This window comes from Ciconia boyciana, chromosome 2 (assembly GCF_034638445.1).
Source record: "Ciconia boyciana chromosome 2, ASM3463844v1, whole genome shotgun sequence".
NCBI lineage: Eukaryota > Metazoa > Chordata > Aves > Ciconiiformes > Ciconiidae > Ciconia > Ciconia boyciana.
Genome location: NC_132935.1, coordinates 43627486 through 43651705, shown reverse-complemented (window position 1 = coordinate 43651705; position 24220 = coordinate 43627486). Strand labels below are relative to the sequence as shown.

Sequence of the window (24220 nt, the reverse complement as noted above, 5' to 3'; positions counted from 1 at the left end):
ATTTCCTCTGATCTCCTCCATATGTAAAATATACATCATCCTGATTTTCTGCAGTAGTCTATGGCTGAATTTCAGGAACTACTGAATTTAATCTTAGCTCTGCCACTAGCCTTCTTATGACCTTCTGTTAAGCCTGTTTCTTCCTTTGTGAGCTATTGAGAATTAACACTTGTACGCCTAACAAATGGTATCAAGCTGTTAGTGGAATACTTAATTACAAAATAAAAAGCAGTATCTAAAATGCTAAGCTTAAAAATAACCCACTGGGAAACTTCAGAGGTATCTATACTATTTTAAAATATATATTTTATACCATTACTAATGTATTAGATATAAAGTTCTATTCCAGTTGAAATTCAGGATTTAAGTGGAGTTTTCTGGGCAAATTATTTTAGCCAGACTGATAGTAAATTCAGCATATTATTTATACAGGGGCTAAAGGGGGTGGCTCAAAGTGCACTTTGTTATGGAAATGGGTGAGTGACAGTGGATTGTATGGAACGGCAGAGCAGGGCCTGGGATATATCATTTTATGACAGAGGTAGTTGAGTGCTGACTAGAACAAGTTAATTGAATCCCTGCCACGGATATGCTACATGATATTGGGCAAATCACTTAAAGTAAAGCTTCCCTGAGTGACCATTTTTTGTATGCTTCTGTTTTGTTGCCTAACCAGTTTAACTTTTTTGAGCAACCATAGCTGTAACTGAGGTTTCTTCGAAGAGAATTCTGCTCTGGACATAGTAAGCTCTTTGAAATGCTAAATATGCCAATAAATTAACCGCTCTGTTTCTCACTTGAGCACCCAAACTACTTTGCATCTTGACAGATTTTGGCAATAATCTCTATACTTTAACTATATAGGTAAAATGAAATATTATGCAGATGGCCTTTCGAAAAATAGATTTCAGCATTTGCAAAAAACTGGGGTACTGTGGAAAAAGTGCAAAAGTGAAGTCACTGAGGAAATAATTTCTGCTTCGCTGAACTGTTTGGTTGGTTGTGGTAAATAATGCATAGAGTCATCAAGATAATGAAGATAAAAAGAAGCATTAAAAAGCTGCAGTCCTGCCTGTGCACAAGTTGAGGCAGGGATCCTTCAGAGAGAATAGCTTGTGATCATATATTATGTATACACAAGGGAGAACTAAAGTTGCACAGGCAGTCTCAATTCTGCCATTTGCTGAGGACTGAGAACTTTACAGATATGAATTTTCCAATGTAGTTCTTTCCTTCATTTTCCTTTTACTGAGAAGCGTGACCTGGACCGTTACATTCAGAGACAGAAAGCTATATGCTTTTTACTGTGACAGAAAATTACCAACCTGAACCTTTCACCTGGTCAGCTTCATGCTCCTACAAAAACAAACTTTGTCAACTGTAAGCTCAAGCCTAAATGAATAACAAGGGGAAAGTGGCATGTCAGATTTCAGTCTCTTCCAGTAGAATAAAAGGTAAATAGAGGAGGTGAGACCAAAAAGAGAAAAGGATGAGAAAGTCTGTATTTTAAATAAATATTAACAAAGGAAATAATAGCTTTAACTTGTTCTTACCTAGAGAAGAATAATTGTAAATAGCGAAGTACTGAAATAATAGTGAAGGGTTGTGTGCGGCATTTTGGATGATGGCTGACAAACCAATTTATTTGGGATTATTACTTCAGTCTGATTTTAGTTGTGTTTTCTCAATTACGCTGATTCTACATAATCAAAAGACATTTCACTTTTCAGATCCAAACACTTTGAATACAGTCCAGCTGTCATTAAAAACAACGGGAATCTTTGTACATTGTGAGAGTTAATCAGGCTTTTAAAATACTTTAACTTTCAGACTGACTTAGTGGTGGCAAACTGCAGAGTACTGTCTCCTCTGTCTTCTAGGTCAATGCTTTTGAAGTGGAAGCTGTATCTCTTGGAAAACTGCAGAAGGTGCTGTTGCGCTGTGAGGCTAATGCCAAGTCCCAGTATTGGTACTGTGATAAAGTCATTGTCAGAGAAGCTGGGAACAACTCGCAGTATGTTTTCAATTGTGAAAGGTAGTTTTTACAACAATATCCTTAAATATTCTTAAATATGTATCACTAACAGTATTATGCCAATCAATGTACTAAATGTGAATTTTCCAGGGAAAGACAAATCTGGACTATTTTGCAGTTTCATAAAATCCACAAAATGTGTTGTTCCAGAACAGATTGCTTGAGTGAATATACTGTATGGTCCATAGCAAAGGTTAAATGCTTATATTGTGGCTGTGTTACTAGATTGTACGGTGCAGCCTTATCATACAAGGGTCAGTGCTATAAGTGTGACTTACCTATTCAGGAAGGAAAGATAAAGCACACAAAAAGGTTCTAAATGAAGTGTATTTCTAAATGGGAAAGAAAACAGATTTGCCATCCAGAAGTAGCATTTACTCTCTTTATGGACAACAGTATTGCTAGAGAGATGAATGTGATGCCCAAAAGTCAGAATTATTTTGTGGTTGTTTCATTTAAGTTATTAAACGAGCATCTTAAAAGTCAATTGATAAATATTGCATTTTGCATGTTTGGAAGAATATTATGGTAATCCCACATTTGGAGTTTCCAGTTTTGCAGTCTATCTCGTGGGTATGTGCATCATTCGTGTGAAATGAAGGAAGTGTAGAGAAACAATGTGACCATGTGACAAGGCACTAGAATTAATAATATTTCATTAATAATATGTAATTAATAATATTTAATAAATGCAGGATGCCTAGTTATTCTGTCTGGATTTTTATGAATTTGTTACATAACCTTAAACAGCTTCTTGCAACTCTTGGTGTCACATCCTCAAAAACAGGAATAAAGATGCTCTCTCGCCTTGAGAGAGAGACTCGCTAAACTGAGATCTTTCTTCAATCAGTAACATGTTTTTGAATAGTAGTATAAGACTGAGGATTTCTCTGGAGTAGATTTGGATACAGACCAGCTGTTGTTGCTAGCTGTGGTTGCTACCTTTCTGAAAAATATAGGTAAAATTTCCTAATGGACGTTCTACAGAGAAATCAGGCCAGCTGCCTACCTCAATCATGAAAAATCAACTCTGTGTCATAGCTGTCCTCCAGTGAGTAACAAGGCTTAGGGACAATGCATGTCAGGGCAACACAGCTTAGGAACGATGCATGTCAGGGCATTTTGCTCTATTAATTCTGTGATAATTAACACCAGATGTTGATCAGCAAAAATTATTCAGCGACAGACACTGTCAAGAAGAAACAGAGGTTTTTTTAATTCCTAATTTTTCTACAAGGAAACACTGCACTGAAAAAGGGTTAAAACAGGTCAGGGGTGGGGGTCAGGGGTAGCTTCCATGTTGGCCAAAAATGTAAAGCTGAAACACTGTGCTCTGTTCAAGGAGGGGGGAAGCTTTTGCTCTTCGGAAATCTCTCTAGTTTATTAACCTTCAGCTTTATTTCACATTGATAATTTAGGATCCAGGGTATGAACAAAATGCTGTATTTTTTCTCATTTAGCCAAGGAAACATCAGCATTTTATCTGACTTAAAAATCTGATATTAGTTTCTGAACATCCAACAGCTCTCACCAGATTTCAGTCATACAGTATTTGTAAGTTACAGGCTGTTACTTTCTAGCATTTAGGATTGCAGAAGATACCTCTGTGGTCAGGTTTTAGCAGAAGTATAAATAAGTAGTTGTCTAGTAAGACAAAATTTATTTCTTAGGGGCTAGTTCTTATATGAATTGGCCTGCTAATGGTTTCAAGACAAAAAATAAGGAACGTTGAAAAGCTGCGCTGGACTCATCTTGCCCAGCTTATACTGGATTCCCAACAGGCTTCATAAGAGACTGAATGGTTTAGGTAATTCCTGGAGAGTCCATGGAAGTGGACGGAGTAAATAAAAACTAACATCCCAGAAGCTTGCTGAATTTATTTTTCCTGTAGAAAACCAGCTGATTTTTTTACCAAGCAGGAGGAAGCTAAAAGAGTTGGTAATCCATGTTCTGAATGAAAAGGTCTCAAAATTATCTGTAACCTAGAGTAACATGACTAAGAAACCTAACCAATGTTTGCCTTAAGTTTTACTTTTTCAGACTCATCTATCTGTCCTCAATTTGTAGGAGGAATAAGGAAGAGCAGTATTTGGTTTCATCTTTGTTTTTAACACTGAACTTTGATTTTAAGAAGTAGTGCAATAGATACATACAAATTATACTTACGACTCAGTCCATAGTGCTGAAAAAAATGTTCTGTGCCATATTCTTCTGTTTAGCTATACAAATAAGTACAGTCGTGCCACATGAGTCTCTTAATCTGACACAGGTATATTTTACACTTACACAGCTCTTACCTTTGCACAGATAAAATTCTTTGTTGGGTCAAATAATTTCTACTTTAATATCTATCAAATCAAATACTAAAATTTTAGAGGTAGAGACCCTTTGCTGTTATATGTATTCAGTATGAAAATAAGATGTGGATTATTCAGTTATATGGTAATATGGTGGAGAAAAAATTGATTCCTACCTGCTTTCTTATTTTCTTTCTGATTCTTAGGTGGCTTCCATTTATGTTCCAAGGTGTAATTCATTCAGAAATTGAGCTGTACCCTCGAGGTAAGTTTTATTGTAACTTGATGGAAGTAAGATCAGTAATTTGTAATTTTTTCCTCTGAAGACATCTTGGCTGAAGTTACACTTTAAATGTGAAAGTTAACCATTTTGCAGATTCCTTTGTTATATTTCTGAGAGAATACACTTTGTGTTTGCATTGTATAATGGGTATAGGTGACAGTGAGAAAGTAATGAGGGAATGAATGAGAAGGAAAGTTTTCCTGTATTGGCTAGAATCACAGAATGTCTTTTTCATCTCTTCTTTCAATCCTTTTCTTTAATGTTAAAGGATAGATCCTTTATTAACTGCTTTTTTTTTTTTTTGGCAGAATTTCAAATGAATCAACAGCTGAAAATGCAAGAAGAAGCAAATGGTAAATGCTGCTCTAGTCTTCTGTCTTTAATGAAGACTTTCTGTTTCAGAACTAATTGCTTTACACATTTGTTGCCATTTGTGTTTATTTTAAAACATTAATTACAGCACACTATTTGAACATTTTATTAAACTCTGAACTTCACATTTTAATTTAAACAATAAATCACTTTGCTTATGCTTTCTTTTTATTCTGTCATTTTTCTTTCCATAATGTTAATTTTCTCTCTGTTTGTTTGAAAATTCACATTTTTCTTGTACTTATTGGTGATCTATCTTAATTTCAATTTTTTTATAGTAAACATTTTAAACCATGATTCTTTCTCTTTGGCTATATATAGTTTTGTTCTCACCATTAGTTTTTCATTTTCTCTCTTACCTGTGATTTCTTAATTGTTCAGCTTGACTTTTCTCTCCTTGCAACCAGCGCAGATTAAATTAAATTTCTTAATAACACATAACATTTTCTCAGCTGTGAGAAGTGCTTCATGCTGTATGTTGAACAATAATTTAGAAGCTGTTGGGAGAAAGTTTGAAAATGTTTATTCATAATTTATTATATCAAGATATCCACGAAGACCCAAATACCTTGTCTTAAATAGTATCCATATGGGGAGTAGTTATAGATAAAATTTGTACCCAGTTATCTAACGAATTATATTAAAATCCCCCTCTATTATAACTTTATTTTGAATCACAAGTACCTTTGCCCTTCTTTTCTATGCCTTTTTCAGAAGGCATTCATTTTCTACCTGTTCATCACTCTGTGCCTTAGTTGTTCTGCACGCCTCTCTTCCACAAGGCCTGCACCTGGAGACCCTCCTTTACATAGTTCAAATCAGTCTGCTTAGTCCTTTCTGCACCTACAGCTGGATCTCTATGCTATGTCATTTAAACCATGCTTGTCTGGTTATACAGTAAAAGTTGCAGCAGGTAAAAATTGCCCCATAAACCTAACAAAAGATGACAAAGAGCAGGAGTAAACTAAGTGTATATCCAACTGGCTTACCTTCAGTGGAGATGGGCTTGGTCTTGCAGTGAACATTTTGTTCACAGCACTCTCATCCTGACCCTGTGAGAGAGATGTCTCATGGAAACACAAGGAGGATTTGTTGCAAATGTCTCAATCAGAGTTAGGTACACAAAAGCATATGCACCAAATAATAGCCTCTTGTTGAAATACGGAACAGTGGGAAAGAGACTTGAAGTTGTGTATCCCACACCTACAGGGACTGCTCCAATTCCTGGTTGAGTGCTTGATGTGAGATTTTGTTCACTTACTTTTTTCCCATGAGTGTTTTTAAATATCTAATTTTCATTCTATATGACATTTTTTGTAAAACAGAGTTCTTTTTCTGGGAAGTAGAACTTTCTAGTGTATTATACTCTTTCTAATATTCTAGAAAAGAAAAAAAAAAGAAAATTTCTAGGAAGTCATCTATGGTAAAGTACCACTTTCTGATGTCCCCAGGGATGTACTTGGTGTCAGGCTGCACCTTTCCTCCATGTATGCTAAATGAAAGTCACCTCATTACACATTTTTCTGTATTCTTTTCTCTTCAATGTGTATTTCTCTTCATTCATTAAGGAACTATTGGTATTCTACCTCATCTGAACAAACCCCAGCTTTTTATGCCAAAGAGAATGAGAATTATGTGTTTGTAATAGTTACTTTTCAGTAATAGAAACTTTTCAGTTTCTATCTGGAAGCATGCAGGAATGCATGCTTCTGGCATCAAAGAGATTAGAAATTTTAGAATTATTCTCCTATATCCACATTGTCCTTCAAACACAAAGTCCTATCTGTTTCCAGAAAAAAGAAAAAGCCTCAAAGTCAATATAGAGGAGTGCAAACCAAACTCTTTTTTATCATATTTTTGGGGAAGTTTGATTCCCTTTTTTACCTTGAGAGTTATACTTGTGTGCAAAATAGTTTACTGATACTACACTTATCCTTTGGAGGCAGGAGCTGAGCTAGCTAGAATATACAGTCTCAAGAGTACCAACTGTGTTGTTTCGAAACTGCATTGCTTAACAAAAGAGAGGCTTGGAGAGGGTAATAGAATAGAAAAGCCCATCAAAAACACTTGAGGTACAATAAATCAGACAATGATCAAGTCCAAAAGAAAATACATTTTGCCTGCTTTAAAATGAATATTTGTTTCTGAATGCCTTTTGAATTTTTAGGAGGAGTAGTGGGTCGTATTTTATCCTTTGTCTACACCATTCTTCATAAGCACTTGTAAATTGAATTGTCTTTATTTTCCAACCAAATGGTCCAAAGGAGTTTTGTCTTTAAGGAATTAATATTATATTGTTTGAAAACAGAAGAGGCTGGCTTTTTTGGTAAATGAGCTCTTCTATGGGGCAGGGAGCCCCTGCCTTACGCTCTTTGTTTCCACCTTCAGTGTATAGAGGCTTTTCACCCTTCTAATTGATGTTGATCCTTTTGAAGCCTGGTGCTGTGGTTCTTTTGTCAAGAAAGTGGGTCTATAGAGAAAGCTGTGAGGATGCAAATTTCCAAAGGCACAAAAGAGTTTGTTACAAGCTGGAGTCTGACAATTTTTAGTGGAAATTGGATGGTTCACTTCCTTTATAGAATCATAGAATGGCTTGGGTTGGAAGAGATCTTTAAAGGTCATCTAGTCCAATCCCCTGCAATGGACAGGGACATCTTTCACTAGATCAGGTTTCTCAAAGCCCCGTCCAACCTGACCTTGAACACTTCCTGTGATGGAGCATCCACAACTTCTCTGGGCAACCTGTTCCAGTATCTTACCACCCTTATAGTAAAAAATTTCTTCCTTACATTCTATTTAAATCTACCCTTTTTCAGTTTAAAACCATTACCCCCTGTCCTGTCACAACAGGCCTTGGTAAAAAGTCTTTGCCTTTCTTAAAAGTCCCCTTTATATATTGAAAGGCTGCAATGTCTCCCCGGAGCCTTCTCTTCTCCAGGCTGAACAACGTTTCTTCATAGGAGAGGTGTTCCATCCCCCTGATCATTTTTGTGGCCCTCCTCTGGACCCGCTCCAACAGGTCCATGTCTTTCCTGTGCTGAGGGCTCCAGAGCTGGACACAGAACTCCAGGTGGGGCCTCACCAGAGCAGAGTAGAGGGGAAGAATCACCTCCCTCGACCTGCTGGCCAGGTTTGATTGATCAGGCCAAATGAGCTGTTGCTGTTTTCTGAATTCCCAGCTGTGTATTGATGTATATTTAAAAACCTATCACCTTCCAAAACCAGGCATGAGGCGGACCTCAAAAATTGGGAAAATAGGAGATCAAACTTTCTGCTCCAGTTTGGTCTTTGTGGGGCAAATTACTGAGGGATAATGGGGCTGGCCCAAGATAAATACTTCTGTCAGACAACAGATTTAATTCATGCAGGCATTACCAGGCAGCTTTCTATTAATAAAACTGCAGTGTACACTGTGGCACTTATTTATAAGATGACTGTGGGCTGGTATTTCATTTGTTGTTTGCCTTGCACACAATGAATTTAAGTCACTAAGTGGAACTTGTTTCATACAGGCAAAAGCTGCAATCAAAAGAGGGGCGGAGAGCGTGCGATCCCAGCTTTTCAGATGTAGAAACGCATTTTCCAAATATGAATTGTTCTTTTTTTTAATAAGATTTATATTAAGCTGCTTTCAGATATTTAAATAACTTGTGTGTGTTGTATGGGAGCAGAGATGACATTTTAGTATCAGGGAAGCTTTATATAAAATGATTTTCTAAAGAGTCCTCGTCTAGTGTCAGTATTTTCTCCAAAATCTTTTTTTTTCATGCTAATCTCAATGTCATGCCTCCATCCAGGCAAACAGAGCTCTTGTTGATGCGTCATATCAACATAAAATGAGAGGAAATTGTACTTAATTGGGATGCTTTGATACTTGTTCCTGTTGCATTTCTTGGTTATATGTATTGTTATAATCCAAATTCTGGAGGTTGGGCTTTTTCCGTGATGACCCACAGGGTTATCACTAGAAATCTCACTAGGCTCTGCATTCCTATTTCCAGCTTTAGTACTCTGCAAACCTCCTAAATCTTTAAAGTTACACAACTTGCCTAAGAGGAGTTTGAATAAGGTAGTATTTAGCCAATCTTCTGTTGCCTCTCCCAGCATCATTACCTTTGGAGGCAATGTAGTTACAAAGGTAATGTACCTTTGGAGGCGCATAGTAGTTACAGTCCCTGGGCTAAACTATGCTTTTATTTATATCTTTCAAGTAACTTGCTACATATCAGTAACAGCTACAAAAGCATTTTGATTTTATTTTTTACTTTACAGAAGGAGACTGGAAGATTACTGTAGTCACTGGGGATTTTGAAACAGCTGGCACAACAGCAACAGTATCCCTTCACGCTTATGGAGAAAACAAAGCTTCTGGTCCTATTATTTTGGGAACTGGGAAACACCAGCTGTTTAATCCCAACAGTGAAGATACATTTAAGGTATAGTATGGCTGTTATAGAAACACTGGAGAATTCAAAACATATGCAAAACTGGATAATAGCATTAATAAAAAGGACTCAAAGCCACATGTAAGGATCATTAAGTATTTCTGAGGGAGTGGCTGACTTTTATGACCGTAAGATTTGAATCAGCAAATGTATTCAGAACTGCATCAAGCAGACATGCCTCTCAGAATCTGCTTCATACCTGCATCTGCTTAATGTGCTAGTTTTAACTAGATGCTGTTCATTTGCAGAGGTAGAAAAAACTTTCTTTGCCTGTTCTTTGCGTTGATGTAATAAGATAGTCCTGGTTATGACTTGTGTTGCATATCCATCTTTGGAAGTGTCCACTGTAAATTCTTCCATGGGCTTCCTCAGACTTCCACTGAAGCACACTGTCATGTGAACCTTTTCTTGGAGAAAATAAGAAGAAAAGGGGGATGGCTACGGTCTAGAGTTCAATCACACTGAGTAGGTTAACTCAGGTGATTTAGGCTAGCGATGTCCCACTTCTCCAAGCAAATGGGGAGATATCTCTTTTCTTCAGAGAAACCTCTGAGAGGTGCTTCAGAAACATGACATTTCCCAGGGCTTCTCCAAGTTCCTATAATTCCTACAATTTCCTCCAGTTCCTATAGTTCCTCAGGACTGTACCTGTTGCAATCGTTAAATCTGCGATATGTCATTTAGGCTGAAATGATTTATGCATAATAAACAGATGAAGGGGAATCAGTGACAGATAGGACAGAAAGTTTCTTTGATTTTTTAAATTTTTGTTTTCCAGTCTGAAGTATAAATATGAAAGTTCTTGCAGAGGCAAGTCAATGGTGGTCTTTCCCTTACATTTATTTAAATTGAAAGTGACTTGTCTAAAGTTTACAGATAATGCTGGTTTAAGATTATCTCATATCAAAACAGGAAGGTGAAATCAGTGTTTATCTGAAGACTAACTTTAAGTGTTCCTTTTCAAATCTTTCTGGCTAGATGATCATCTTGGATATTTATTCAGCTGGTTAATGCTGTCTGACAGCAAGTTCTTACTCATTTAATCAGTTCATTGAGGGAAGTACCAAGAAAATTTATTTGTTTTCTTTCTCTTTGGAAGGAACAGTATGTTTCTCAAAGCATCATTTTTATCCTCCCAGCGTCAAAGCAAGACCTGATACCTGGTCCACGAGCTCTGATCTGTTGCTATCCACACTAGCACCCAGGTTTAGGTCTTCTACACTATACCTAGGTCTTTGTGCCTGGTGTTTTTCTTTGGTGATATAACACTGAAAGCCTGGAAGAGGCTTGGAGGCTAGGCACAGCACTTTGGTGCAGTTTAAGTGTGATGAATCTAGACCGAGGAGTACAACTTAAACCTTTTACAAAATCTAATGATGTAATCAAACTTTTAAATTCATGTGTAATGAAACCTTTAAACTTCAGAGGTTCTTGAGGAGGCTTCTCCCTGAATTCTAACCACACCATAAAAGCTTCAAGGCTGACCAGATTACTGTCCATCCATTATTTCTCAAAACCACTTAACTTTCAGTTAGTGCTGATCAATGGGGAGAGAAAGAAAAGAACAGATAAAGTAATTTTGCTTCCTTTTCCCACATTTTTTTCCCTTAAATGTCTCAATTTAATAAGGTAGCGGAGTTTTTTGTTAATCCAAAAGAAAGCTGTGTTCTCCAAATATTTCAGCACTTTGTAACTCTGCAGTTTTCCAACATTAAGAGTACTGTGTAATAACATCAATATTGCTAAAAACTGTGAGTTGCAGAAAAATTGGATATCCTCTATTGCTTTCTGTTACACTAGTTTAATCTGTTAAGTACCTTGGGGAAAATCTTGACTAAATGGTCCTTGATTTGCAGCCTTTGTGTAGAAACGTGCTGCATATTTGAAGGCTATTTAAACTCCAGGTAACCCCCCTTTTTTAAAGAAAGTGTTAACTGATGCAGGGAGCTGCAAGAATTCAGCATAATATAATGGAAAAAATAAAGCACAATCATGTTCCACAAAAACAATCAAAGTACCGTCTCAGTTCAAAATCCCTTTGGTCACAGATATAATCATAAGAAATGACAGAGAAATGGCTCACGAAAAGAGGAGACGAAACTGTACTGGATTATCTTGATAAAAATCAAGAATAGTAGTCTGATAGAAAGTACAGTTAACTGCATAGTAACTTGGATACCTAAAAGTAAATAATGAATATTCAGTAATGTTAAAAATAATGAAAAAAGAAAGTTATTAAAACTTGAATAAATCAAATGGTGCTTCTCTATATACTCCTGAGATTTTGTTGCTCATCTAGGACTTGATTTTGATGTTGCTTGCATTGCTATATACAGCTGGTGTAAGTTCATTAACTTTGGCTATCTCTGATTAAGGTTTGTATAAATTAGATTAAAAACTGGTCGACCTCCAGTGTAACGCAGGTAGAATGTAACAAGGCTATTGCCCTTGGAGATTTCAATATGATGGTAGCACATGAAATTCACTGAAGGTAATTTACAGTTGTTGTGTGATGGGGAGACTTCTTGTTTCTGACTGAAGTCTTGGGTTCTAGGTTCTCACAAGATAGTTGTGTGTAAACTTCACTATATTTGCCCTTGTGGCTTACCAATTTTTCCTACCGGATGGGAAAGTCAGGGATGAACAATATGGGAACAGGAAAGAAAAGGAATTTAAATTTGATGGATTTCCCTTTCTGCTGTGTAATCGTTCCTGCGTGTTCAAAGAAACTACTTCTAGGCTATGGTTTTCTGTTTCTGTTACTATTCAGGCATAGTTTTTAGGGCATAATTTTTCTGTTGAGAGTCACTCCTCCTCCAATAGAGGAATATCAATCTACCATAACTTACAGCTTTCATCACAACTGTGATCTGTTTCCTGCGTTTTCCTCTGGTGTCATCACAGTCCCTGAGTATTTCTCAGGATTTCAAAAATACTGATTTTGGCAGTGTGTTGAGTTGCTCAAGACACTGAAGCTTTAATTATATTGTAAATTATATTATCCAGAGCCCTGTATTCTGCATCATCATTCTTTGAAACATGGCAAATTATCTCTTAAGAGTGTACACAGTGTTTGATAAAGAAATTCTTTTTATAAGTATTCTTTTAATGTTTGGTCATGCCAAATATTCCCTTTTGTATCAAAGAGAACTAAGCAGAAGACTGCAAGCCTATTATCTTCCATAAAAGCCAGCTACAATCTCTCAATTTTTATTACTTCAATATAGAATAATTTCATACTTTCGGGTACAAGTTCTGCTCTTCTAGTAATAATGAAGTGAGTAAAAACACTGACTGGTTCAGTAGATCTGCTTTCAAAATATTGTATGCTAGCCTTAGTGAGAGTGGCAGGACCTAGCACCTCCATAACGAGAATTCTTCCATGCTTTGCTTTGTGAGTTTGCTTCATTATCAGCTCTGCAGTCTCTTTAGGGCAGTGTTGGTCTTACTGATCTCAACATGTTGTCAAGTTTATCTTAAATAACACTATATTAAGCTATTAAGAGTGCTGGATTTCTTTCTAAGAAATTTTCAAAATCTTCACTTTAACCTTATGTTGTATTTTGTAGTTGGTGGCTGTCTTTGTAAGGAAGATAGTTATTCCATGTTTGCAAGCATGGGACATGGAGCATGCATGATATTTTTCTGAGAATTTGAAACTAGAATCCATCCCTGGTGTGAATTTTGCTGCATGAGCCCATTTCTCTAACTTGTAAAGCTAGTGCTATATCCAGTTACACTATTTAAAGTTTCTTCATCTGTATAAATAGTCCTTTAAAAACTGCCATACTCTATCAGGGCAAAATGCCAGAAAGTAATATAGGTAGATGAAAAGCAGGGCTCCTGCTAATGCTTGCAGAGATACTTGATCATAAAACTTAATAAATAGTGTTCCTGTGATGAGATTGTTACAGTGTTAAAACCAGCCTTTTTCTTTCCAGTTACCTGTACCTTGCTTGTAAAGAATTCTGTTCATCAGGTGTGCCTTACGCTATATTATGTCATATGGAGGCGTTATACTTGGAAGTTTATCTGTTGTTTTTAATTTTGGTTTCCTCCTGTTTAAATGAAATTATCAGTAATTTAAAATAATCTATGCATTAATAATTGACAATCCTTCCTTTAGAATGAGCCTTATGGACTGTAAGAATCTGTCATGTTTCACTGCATGTCTTTCATTCCCGTACCCTGCATCCATATTCATTCTTTCATCAGTCAAAACTGAGATCTCTAAAGCAAAATGAGAAGCAGTGGGGAGAAAACCAAATGTTATAAAAATAGGTTGAAACAAATCAATTTTCTTGCTTTTCCTCCCATTGTTAAAAGAGCCTGTAATGAGCTCAGTGAGAATTCTTCCCAAGTGGGAAGATTGCAAAAGTGACCTCAAGCAGTAATGTAGCTATCCACTCTCTTAACCATGGGACTGGCAACGCCTAAAACCTGGGCATAGCTTGTGTCCTGCTGTTTTCCAGCAGTCCCTGTTTGCCATAAGGGCCATTTAGGTCCAGAAACAGTTGAATAAAACTTCAGGCTTTAGTCAGATACGCTTAAGGCAGCATAAAACAGTCATACTGCTGGCTTTAACTCCACTTGAAACTGTCCATCTCTCTACGAAATGTATATGATAACAACATGAACCTCATTCCTTACTGAGGTAAAAGGGAGAAGTATGTAAAATGATCTCCATCAGCTACAGGCTGTGCATGAAGCAAAATTTAGCTTGTTCCAAGAAAACAACATAGAAGGATTGTAAAGACCTCATAAACAATCTTGGAGAAAAACACAATTCATCTCATCTTCAAGAAATGAGAGTGAGTAAACATGGTGCTACTTGTTCAGTAATTCTGCAGTATGGAGTGTATATATATGTATATATGTTTTTCCCTTTTAAGGTAGTTTCTTGAGAGAACTTTATGTAGTCAATTTCAGGTTTAATCTTTCAGCCATATATCTATAAAACATTTTTTCCTACCTGATGGCAACAGAAGTCCAAGATGAATACATATTAAAAACCCCTGTCTGTCTCTCTTGAGTCACTCCTCTCTCCCAGGTTACGCTGTCCATTTAGCCCCCTGGTAGGCTTCAGGTGGCTGTTTCTGAAATTTTGTGACACTAATTTCCTTTGTTAAACGTATCCCTGTTAAGAGGTCCCCCACCTTCCGATGTCAAGAGCCCAAATCAAGTTTCTGCCTTTACTAATCTGTGCTCTTGCTTTGCCTTCCCCTCAGCCATTTTTTAGTCTATTCACATTCTTATGCCTCCCATCATCTCAGTATCTGAGTACTTTCCGGAAGCGAGTGGTACGACTAATGTGTGGCTTATTCTCTCACTTTTGCTCTTAAAAATAATTTTTTTTGTTTGAGCTTGGTACAACTCTATAAAGAGAATAGATACTTTATACAGTACAGGCCTTATGCTAAACAAGAAGAGATCAATTTATCTTGCATTGAAACGGAAGAGGATAAAGTGATAAAGTTTTTGATGGCCCTTACTTTATATGGCCAGCTCTTTGGCAGCCCTTTAACAGTTCTATCTCCTACAAAAATTACTTTCACTGTGCATTATAGGGATTTCTTAGTACCAGTGATGTTGAATCTGGTTCTCACCCTAGAGATAATTATGTCAATAAGGTGATGCTATTGCACTGAGCGCTACAGAATTACAGAGTAGTTGAGGTTAGAAGGGATCACCGAAGATTTCCTAGTCCAGCCCCTTGCTCAAATCAGGGCCAGCTAGAGTAGGTTGCTTAGGACATTGTCCAGTCAGGTTTTGAATATCACCCACTCTATAACCTCTCTGGGTAATCTGTTCCAACATTTGACCACTCTCACCCATTTCTTTCTCATATATTTAAGTGGAATTTATGGTATTTCAGCTTGTGCCCATTGCCTCTTGACTATTCATTGGATACCACTGAGATGAGTCTCGCTCTGTCTTCTTTAGCCCCTCCCATCAGTTATTTATACACATTGATAAGATCCTCCCCTGAGCCTTCTCCTCTCCAGGCTAAACAGTCCCAGCTCTCTCAGCCTTTCCTCATGTGAGAGATACTCCAGTCCCTTAATCATATTCATAGCCTTTCACCAGATTCTTTCCAGTATGCCCATGTTTCTTGTACTGGGAAGCCCAGAATTGGACACAGCACTCTTGATGTGTCTCATTAGGGCTGAGTAGAGGGAAATAATCACCTCCCTTGATCTGGCAACACTCTTCCTACTGCAGACCAGAAGGCTGTTGACCTTCTTTATATCAGGAAGATATAAAAAAAGAAATCCTTTAGCCCCTAAGAAGGCAATGCAGAGTCGAAGTCTGATGTGCTCACAGTAACCTACATTGTAGAGAGAATACACTGTTAGATGTTATTTTTTTTTCCAGAGCTGATGACTTCATGCCTGAGGGATAAATATTGCTGTAAATCCATCAGGAGATGACAGACATATATTGCAGAGGCCGGTTCATAGTCTGTCAGGGTGTTACAGAATTAACAGTCAAAATGAGAGTAAATCAGAGATCTAGTCCTACTCCTAGGTTGTGGACTGAGGTGACTACCCTGTACCCTTTCTTAAATTAATCTTCATGTGTCTTCAGGCTCTTTGAAGCACTATTATGTGCCCACCAGCATAATCTTTCTTATCATGCATCACTTCTTCATGCATAAGGTGCACTTGTCCAGCCACAGCATCATTCTGTTAGCATGATGTGCATGCATGGGATGAAGGTTAAGTAAAGCTTAAGTTTTCTTGCATGGCCTGACCTTTGTTGAGCTTTCTTACAGCCAATGCTAGGCTGTATTCCAGTGAACATCCTCTGGCAGGCAGTGTTTTAACTCCTTACCTAAGCACTGTGGAAAGTTTCAAACCCAGTAAAATATTCCTGGTCTGATTTGGCAAAGCGCAGATCACTCAGAAAAACCTCAGATATATAAGTGGCTACATTGTAACATGAGAGTTTTGTGCTAGCTTTCAAGAACTGACACCCTGATACCATAAATACTTGGTGTTGGCATAAGTTAATTAACCACACAGTAAAAGAAAAGTTCATCCAGAGCTTTAATGTTATTCTTAAAACATTTTCCCATTTGTTGTACTTGAGGGTGGAAAAAACAAGCTGTCTGTTGGTACCATTAGTTTAGCAGGTAACAACAATGTGACATTTCCTTTCTCTAATTATCTGTTACCAATTGACACCCATTTTAGTGAATAGTAGCACATTGTTAGCCTGTATAGGAAGGTCAAGTGAGTGAGTATTGAGATTGGACTAGCTACAGGATGAAAAGAGCTTGAGTGGACTGGAAAATAAAGTGTTTAACTGTCACTGTGCAATGAGCAGTACTTGTTTACCCAGCTTATTTTTGTGACCGAAGAAAGTATGAAGTGGGAAAAAATAATGCTGATTTTTGTGTGGCCTTTAATCCTACTCCTTACATGTCTATATCCACCTTTTTCATGAGACTGTTAAGTTTCTGTGTGAGAACCTGTGACATATTCCTTAGTTAGTGTGTAACTGTGCCAAATTTGTAGGCCACAATTAACAAATTGGCTAAATTCAGACATCTGGAAAATGCAAGCACCATGGGTGGACCCTGGATACTTTACTGGTACATTAGTTATGATATTTTTGGCAACATTTACTAGCTGTATGTTCATAATTCAAAAATATCTTCTACTTCCAAAGATTTCTCCCTTACATGCAGATGCTGTAGAAGTTAAACTAATGCAGTCAGTGATTTCTCTTTCTTTTGGGAATCCAGCTGCTGCACATGACTTCTCTGAAATTCTGTTAATGAGGTGGCCTTACATGAAATTAATAAATGTCTGTCAAGCATAGCCTGTAGTGGTTGTGTTAGACATTGGGATTTTGGTGTAGCTGCTTCTGAAGTGTTGACTTATCCAAATGATTTTCATGCTAGCCTGAGTTTATTTCAAAAAGATTGCAGGATACTTTCTGTACAACAGGAATACAATGACATTATTTTGCTTATTCCAGTATATAAAAGAGAAATGGGGTCATTACATGTATTCTTTCCATCCTTTTACTGAAGTATCTTTCCACTGAACAGTCTCTTGTTAAGCCAAGGAACTCTTACTTCACTTTTCACTTAGTTAAACATCTTAAGTACATGAAAATAGGTCATACTGATTCCACTCAAAATATCATAGGTATGCTGGGGACTGAAAAGAGTATTTGCATGGCTCATTTAGAAATGGAATTAAAATTTAGTCCTTGCATCCTCTTTAGGAAGAACTTCTTGCTGATAAACCTGGATTTCAATTTATGCTTAGAGACAAATTGTAGAATATGAACTTTGTTAAGCTTCAATTTCAAAAAGTAAGGCCAAGTTTTCTAATGCATGGTTTAACGAAAATGTTCCCATTGCCTTTGGTAAGGAGAGAATTTAGTCCTATGCTGTTCAAAAAATAAATAGTAGCAATGAGCAAAGCATATAATTGTATTGATTAGCAGGTTAATCTTGTTTAACTACTTGGAAACATTTAGGATATGGGTGTGGCTGAGGCAAAGCTACCTCTGTTTGGAAATGTGTCCCTTTTGAAAGTGGTGGATAGTTTTTTCAGTGATATGTATTGGTACTGATACTATAAAATATAATATGTGTTGCCTGTAACAGTGAAGAAAAATACTACAAAGAGATGTTGTGGTTTAACCCCAGCCAGCAACTAAGCCCCACACAGCTGCATGCTCACTCCCCGCACTGGGATTGGGGAGAGAATCAGAAGAGTAAAAGTGAGAAAACTCGAGGGTTGAGATAAAGACAGTTTAATAGGGAAAGCAAAAGCCACGCACACAAGCAAAGCAAAGCAAGGAATTCATTCACTGCTTCCCATGGGCAGGCAGGTGTTCAGCCATCTCCAGGAAAGCAGGGCTCCATCACACGTAACAGTTACTTGGGAAGACAAACGCCATCATTCTGAGCGTCACCCACTTCCTTGTAGTGTTCTAGAATATTCTAGAATAGAATTGCTACTATCGTTGTTTTCACAATGCTATTATTAAGGTTAAAAAGTGCTGGCAATCTCTCACATAAGCAGGGTCTGCATGAGGTCCATCCGTTTGAGAGCTTATTACAGAATTTGGATCAAACTGGTTGATGCATCAGAAGGAGTTTCACAGACAACCAGCAAGTGAACTGTAAATGATGATTCAAGTGTTTTGTAAAACCTTTTGCTGGGAAGAGCATGAGGTTGACATTTGTCAGAAGACCTCTCTAACAGGCAATGCCCAAGAAGACCAGTATATCTGATGTTTGTGATATCTAGATTCCTTCACCTCAATGAGATATCTGTGTTTCCATGCCTTTGTTTGTTACCTCTGTAGGAGTTTAGGTCTTATTTATGTTCTATATATGACTGACATAAGCCACATCAGAATGGCAGCTCCATACCCCCACACTGTTATCTCTTAAATTTTACGACTTTGAATTTCCATCCATGTCCAAACTCTACCATATCAAGCTGAAGAATTTACAGGGAGAAAGGAACTTTGTAAACCAATTTTTAATATTTTTAATAAACAGACATTTGAACCTCCACAATGCTTTGACCATGTGCTTTGGTTGAGGATTAGATGTCTGATGATTTTGTCAATGCTGTGTTGCAGAGGCTAGCAAAGATTATCCTTAAGCTGCCACTTTTGCTGCAACACTGCTGTTCAGTGCTCACCAGCAGCAGTGTACCTTGAGAAGCAGGACTGGCCAGTCTGAGGGACTATTGTGCTAACTCAGGTCTATGGTTGCTAGGATTCTAGCAAGTTTGTTCAGGGCAGTGTAGACCTATCCCAAAATACATCAGTCTTCTATCTCTGTGCATCCTTGTCATTTAGGAAGTTGGAGTACCTGCAAAATCCAATTACAGTGTAGTGGAGGGATGTCTTTATTATATTGACCACATTCTTCAGTAGATTTACAACATATTTTCTGAGCAGCTTGTTGCTATTCCTCCCCTATTCTGTCTGCACAGCTTCCGCTAGTGGCAATAGAAATTGCATGACTATATGAGAGACTAGGTAACTGTAAGTGAGATCACATTATCCTTGTGCAAAACCACTAGCTTTACAAAGTTAACTAGGAGAATTACAACTGACAATTTTTGATCTGTCAATCGAGTTATGGAAAAATAGCAACTAACCCAAAATGAACAGAAAATTTTAGAAAAAATACAGAATTTTGGACTTGTGTCTTCTGAGGATCTCAAAATGTATGAAGAGAGCTTTGCAGTGTCCCTGTGAGAGACATGTAAGTGTTGTCCTTGTTGTACAGGTGAGAAAGTGAAGCAAAGCGGGCTTGTGAATTATCTAATGTTTCTCAGGAAGCCTAACGCAGATGCAGGAATAGAATTTAGTTGTCCGATTTCCAGAGTGATGCTTTAGTCCTGGGACCCATCCTTTCTTCTTTGCATGACCATTTATTGCAGTTCTGTCAGAAAGGCTGTTTCCCTGTAAAATGGAATGTTACTTTTGCAGCCATGGTGCCAGAATATAGAACAGCTAGACTAAGGTTTTTGTAAGCATGTTGTTTACGAGGGCAACAAGTGAACTTTGCTCTACAACTTTTTACAGAATGTTCTGTCTGCAAAAGTAGATTTATGAATGCCAGGTTGTGTTCAAGTCATGCAGAAGTTCAAGACAATCTAGTCAATACTGGAAATTAAGGAACAACCTCAAGATACAGAGTTTATGTTGGCAGAAGAATATCGTTAACTCTACCGTGTTATGAGAGTATTTTCATCTGCATTTCACTGCAAGAGAAAAATTTGACATACATTTGACAGGATTCCGATTGGCAAAAATTAATGTATTAGCAAGTCAACACCACTGAGAGACCAATGTGATATCTGATCTGACATTAAGATGAATTGTTCTAACTACCGAAACTATAACAGGAGCTGAAACTAAATTTGTAATTGTATTATATGTCTTCCAGAACACCATATACAGTTGATTTGCTCTCTGCCATTGACATTCTTGCCTTAATTTCCACCCAAGAATAAACATGATTTTTTTTTTTCCCCAAGAACACCCATAAACAATTAGTCAGAAACAGAAATACTATTAAGCATGTTATTAGTTTGGCAGTCTTCTGTGTTTTTAATTATTTTTGAGACCATTCAGTCTCAGAAATATGCCATTAGCTATACGTCCTGCATAGCTTACCTTTCCAAAAAACTCATAATTTGTGAGTCTAGTAGACAGGGACACTTTATATTCTTCCTCCCTATAGTTGAAAGCAAGCAAATACATTTGACTTGACACTTTGGACAAATTCCCACTTAGCACATGGGCATAACTTCCTTAATTTTGCTATATTGTGTTCTGTTTTAGAGTGTGAATGTTAGGGAGGGATAGGAAGTATAGAAAGACACAAACGCAGGAATGTTTGGAGATGCTAAACAGGACTTTAGTGAATCTAATTGAACTGCTTGTAACTAGGAGCATCTCCTGGAGGTCTGGACAGAGCTTTCTGTTCTGTACTGATTTTTCTTGAAACTCCATTTGATTAGGTTTGATGGATTGCTGTGTTGCTTATCCAGTAACAGGAAGTCCCTGCATGGTGATATGGTGATGAATGGGTTTCATCATTTCCCTCCCTTTCTTTTTCAAATTGTTTCTTTTTTTTTTTTCTTTTTTTTTTCCTTTCTTGGTCAGATATCCTACCTCTGCTTATTTTTGTGAGCTCTTCTCTCCAGTTGTACCAGTGGTCTGCCAAACATCACCTACAACGTGGCCAGCAGGTCAAGGGAGGTGATTCTGCCCCTCTACTCTGCTCTGGTGAGACTCCACCTGGAGTACTGCATCCAGCTCTGGAGCCCTCAGCACAGGAAAGACATGGACCTGTTGGACAGGTCCAGAGGAGGGCCACAAAAATGATCCGAGGGCTGGAGCACCTCTCCTACGAGGACAGGCTGAGAGAGTTGGGGTTGTTCAGCCTGGAGAAGAGAAGGCTCCGGGGAGATCTTATTGCGGCCTTTCAGTCCTTAAAGGGAGCTTATAAGAGAGATGGGGACAGACATTTTAGTAGGGCCTATTGAGATAGGACTAGGGGTAATGGTTTTAAACCAAAAATGGCAGATTTAGACTAGCTATAAGGAAAAAATTTTTTCGATGAGTGTGGCAAAACACTGGAATGGGTTGCCCAGAGAGGTGGTAGATGCCCCGTCTCTGGAAACATTCAAGGTCAGGTTGGACGGGGCTCTGAGCAACCTGATGTAGTTGAAGATGTCCCTGCTCACTGCAGGGGGGCTGGACTAGATGACCTTTAAAGGTCCCTTCCAACCCAAACTATTCTATGATTCTATGACACCAAGTTGAAACTCTTTGCAGATTCACCTGGAAATGTATCTCCCACCTTAGACTTCCTTCTGAAAAAAATGCACTTTAGCATAATACGATAAATAAAATTAATATAATTAAGAAAGTTATGGCTTCACTTTTCAGCCAGCTCATATGACACCCACTATAGATATGCAGGGTTTTTTTTATCAATAAAGTTTCAGTTTGCTTCACAGCCAAATGACTGATTAGATGCTTCAGAAGACAAAAGAGGCTCTTCGACAGAGTTTCGTGGTCCTGACCGAGAGTCATGGTAATGAATACTGTATGCAAAGATGGCTGTGACGCTCCTCTTTCAACAGAGTTTATGCTGGAATTTAATCATGGGCATGAGGTCACCAGGTTTCATTGCTTTATTTATTAAATTGCTCTTTAACACTTCTGCACCACAAATAGCAGCCAGTGCCTAGATCTTAGGAGAGCACCACCTTTGTTTTTCGCCAATGCTATACTTTATTCAGTTTGCAATAAAAGGTGAGAGTTCTAATATATTGTTATATTTATTTGCAAGGCAACCTTAGCAGTCACTTGCCCACTGCAGAGGTCTCTGCTTTGTAGCTGGGTGACAGGGTTATTATGGCAGCTTAGCCTATGTCCGGGCTACAGCTGTGGTTAGTTTCAGAGAGCTTTTTATCTGCTGCTGTAATTCTGCTGTGAGTATTAGCAGCACATTTTTGATATACACAGTTTTATTGCATTAATGTTATATCTTCAGTTAGCACCTCTTACTTTAACATACTGTTTTACTATAGGAAAACCTACTACTTCGGCCATAAGTGTGACCCTATTCAGACTTTATACCACTAGCATATGTGTCATGATATCATCCTGTGAGCCTGAGTTGTGCCAGGCTTGCCTCAGGGATACAAGGAAATAGTGATCAATTAGGGCTGCAAGACTCTCTACTGTGATGGTCCCCATGACCAAGAAATGTCAGTGTTACACTAGCCTTTGTCGTCATTGCCTAGGAAAACATTTCAACAAAAGAGTGAAAGGGATATGTCTCTAGCGTCTCTGACGTTTCCCAGCTCCACAGAGAAAAGGAGCATTACCTTATAGTCTTCCTTAGCAAAAAACATTGAAGGGGAAACTCTAACTCTGGGGCAGACTTAATATTACCTTCCAGTACAGACGCAATGGACCTTCAAACGCAAATCTTAGTTCATCCTTCTTGGTGATTCAAACTACTGGGGCAATGTTGGTGTCAATCGTTTGTCAATCTATTTTTTGTTTGTTTGCTTTTTGTTTTGATGCTAAACGGTACAAAATTGGTTTGATGGTAAAAGAAACAACTATTTTTTGTCCTTTTTTTCTCTGTGATTTTTTTTCCCAATACCATGAGCTCTCTGAACACACCACTGAAAATGAAAGTGGTTAACCCTGCTTTTGTGCTTAGGTTCCTGTCGTCAGCATTGCTCAAAAAAACTTCTGCAGCCCAAAACAAAGTGGCTCTTATTTCAGGGCTGCAGTATTCAATGTGAGATAGTCATGTTTTATTGTTTAAATTTGCTGCAGTGTGGTGTCAGCACTTACAGAAACAGTTAACCCTGACACCAATGCACATAGAAATAGAAGACAAAGAGAGAAGTGGGCCATAGCAGACTGATAAGTGGTAGGAATAGTTAACAGGGCTCTGCTGATGGTAACTGTATGGACTGCAAAATATATTATTTCATGCAGCAATGACCGAAGGTACTTCTGCTTGTTAAAGTATTGTCTAGAAATAGAGATTTACATTATAACACCACAAACTAGATTCTGTCAAGAGATCTAAAAACCGACTGATTTGTTTGAGCCCTTTAGTCACTTTAAATAATATGGTACTGAAGTCAATAAAATTATGCTTGCAGACTACTCCATATGCTTTTGCTCGATTGCTCTGGGATTCATTGTATATTAAGGCTTCATTTTCTAAAAAAACCCCATTACTATAGCTTACATTAGCTGCACATTTAGCTTGCATGCCCAGTATAAGAAGGGTTGCTAAAAGACATCATTATAATTTGTTATTAAAATCCAGGATTTTTTTTTTGTCATTACAGATTAATCTCAGAGATCTTGGGCAGCTATATAAAATCCGCATTGGCCACGACAACACTGGAAATGATCCCAGTTGGTACCTGGAGGAAGTCAGACTTGAAAGAGTAGTCCCTCTTTCTGATGAAGAGATTTGTCTCCCCATAGAGTGCTGGCTTGCAGAAGACAAGGGTGAAGGTGATACGTGGAGAGAAGTGGCAATAAGAAACCCTGCAAAGGAACTTTTGCCATGTATGTGCTCAGTATTTTAGATCATGTTTTCACTAGCCATACCCTGTGAGTATATAACAGCTTTTCATGTTTCTTCCAGGGCAGACTGCCCAAAAGCCAGCGTAACCATGAAACAATCCCTTCCAGATACTTTATAGTTCCACAGAAGGGGGAGGTGATTGTTTTACCCCACTCCTTT

General features: G+C 37.8%; 1 protein-coding gene across 1 annotated transcript in view; it reads left to right on the top strand.

Moving 5' to 3' along the window:
• The window catches only part of RP1 (RP1 axonemal microtubule associated), a 181607-nt gene that overhangs the window by 56817 nt on the left and 100570 nt on the right, over window positions 1-24220 (top strand). The window contains exons 21-24 of the mRNA XM_072851227.1: window positions 1881-2035; window positions 4539-4597; window positions 9260-9423; window positions 23817-24042. Coding sequence (XP_072707328.1) covers window positions 1881-2035; window positions 4539-4597; window positions 9260-9423; window positions 23817-24042 — 604 coding nt within the window. The remainder of the gene's footprint in view (window positions 1-1880; window positions 2036-4538; window positions 4598-9259; window positions 9424-23816; window positions 24043-24220) is intronic.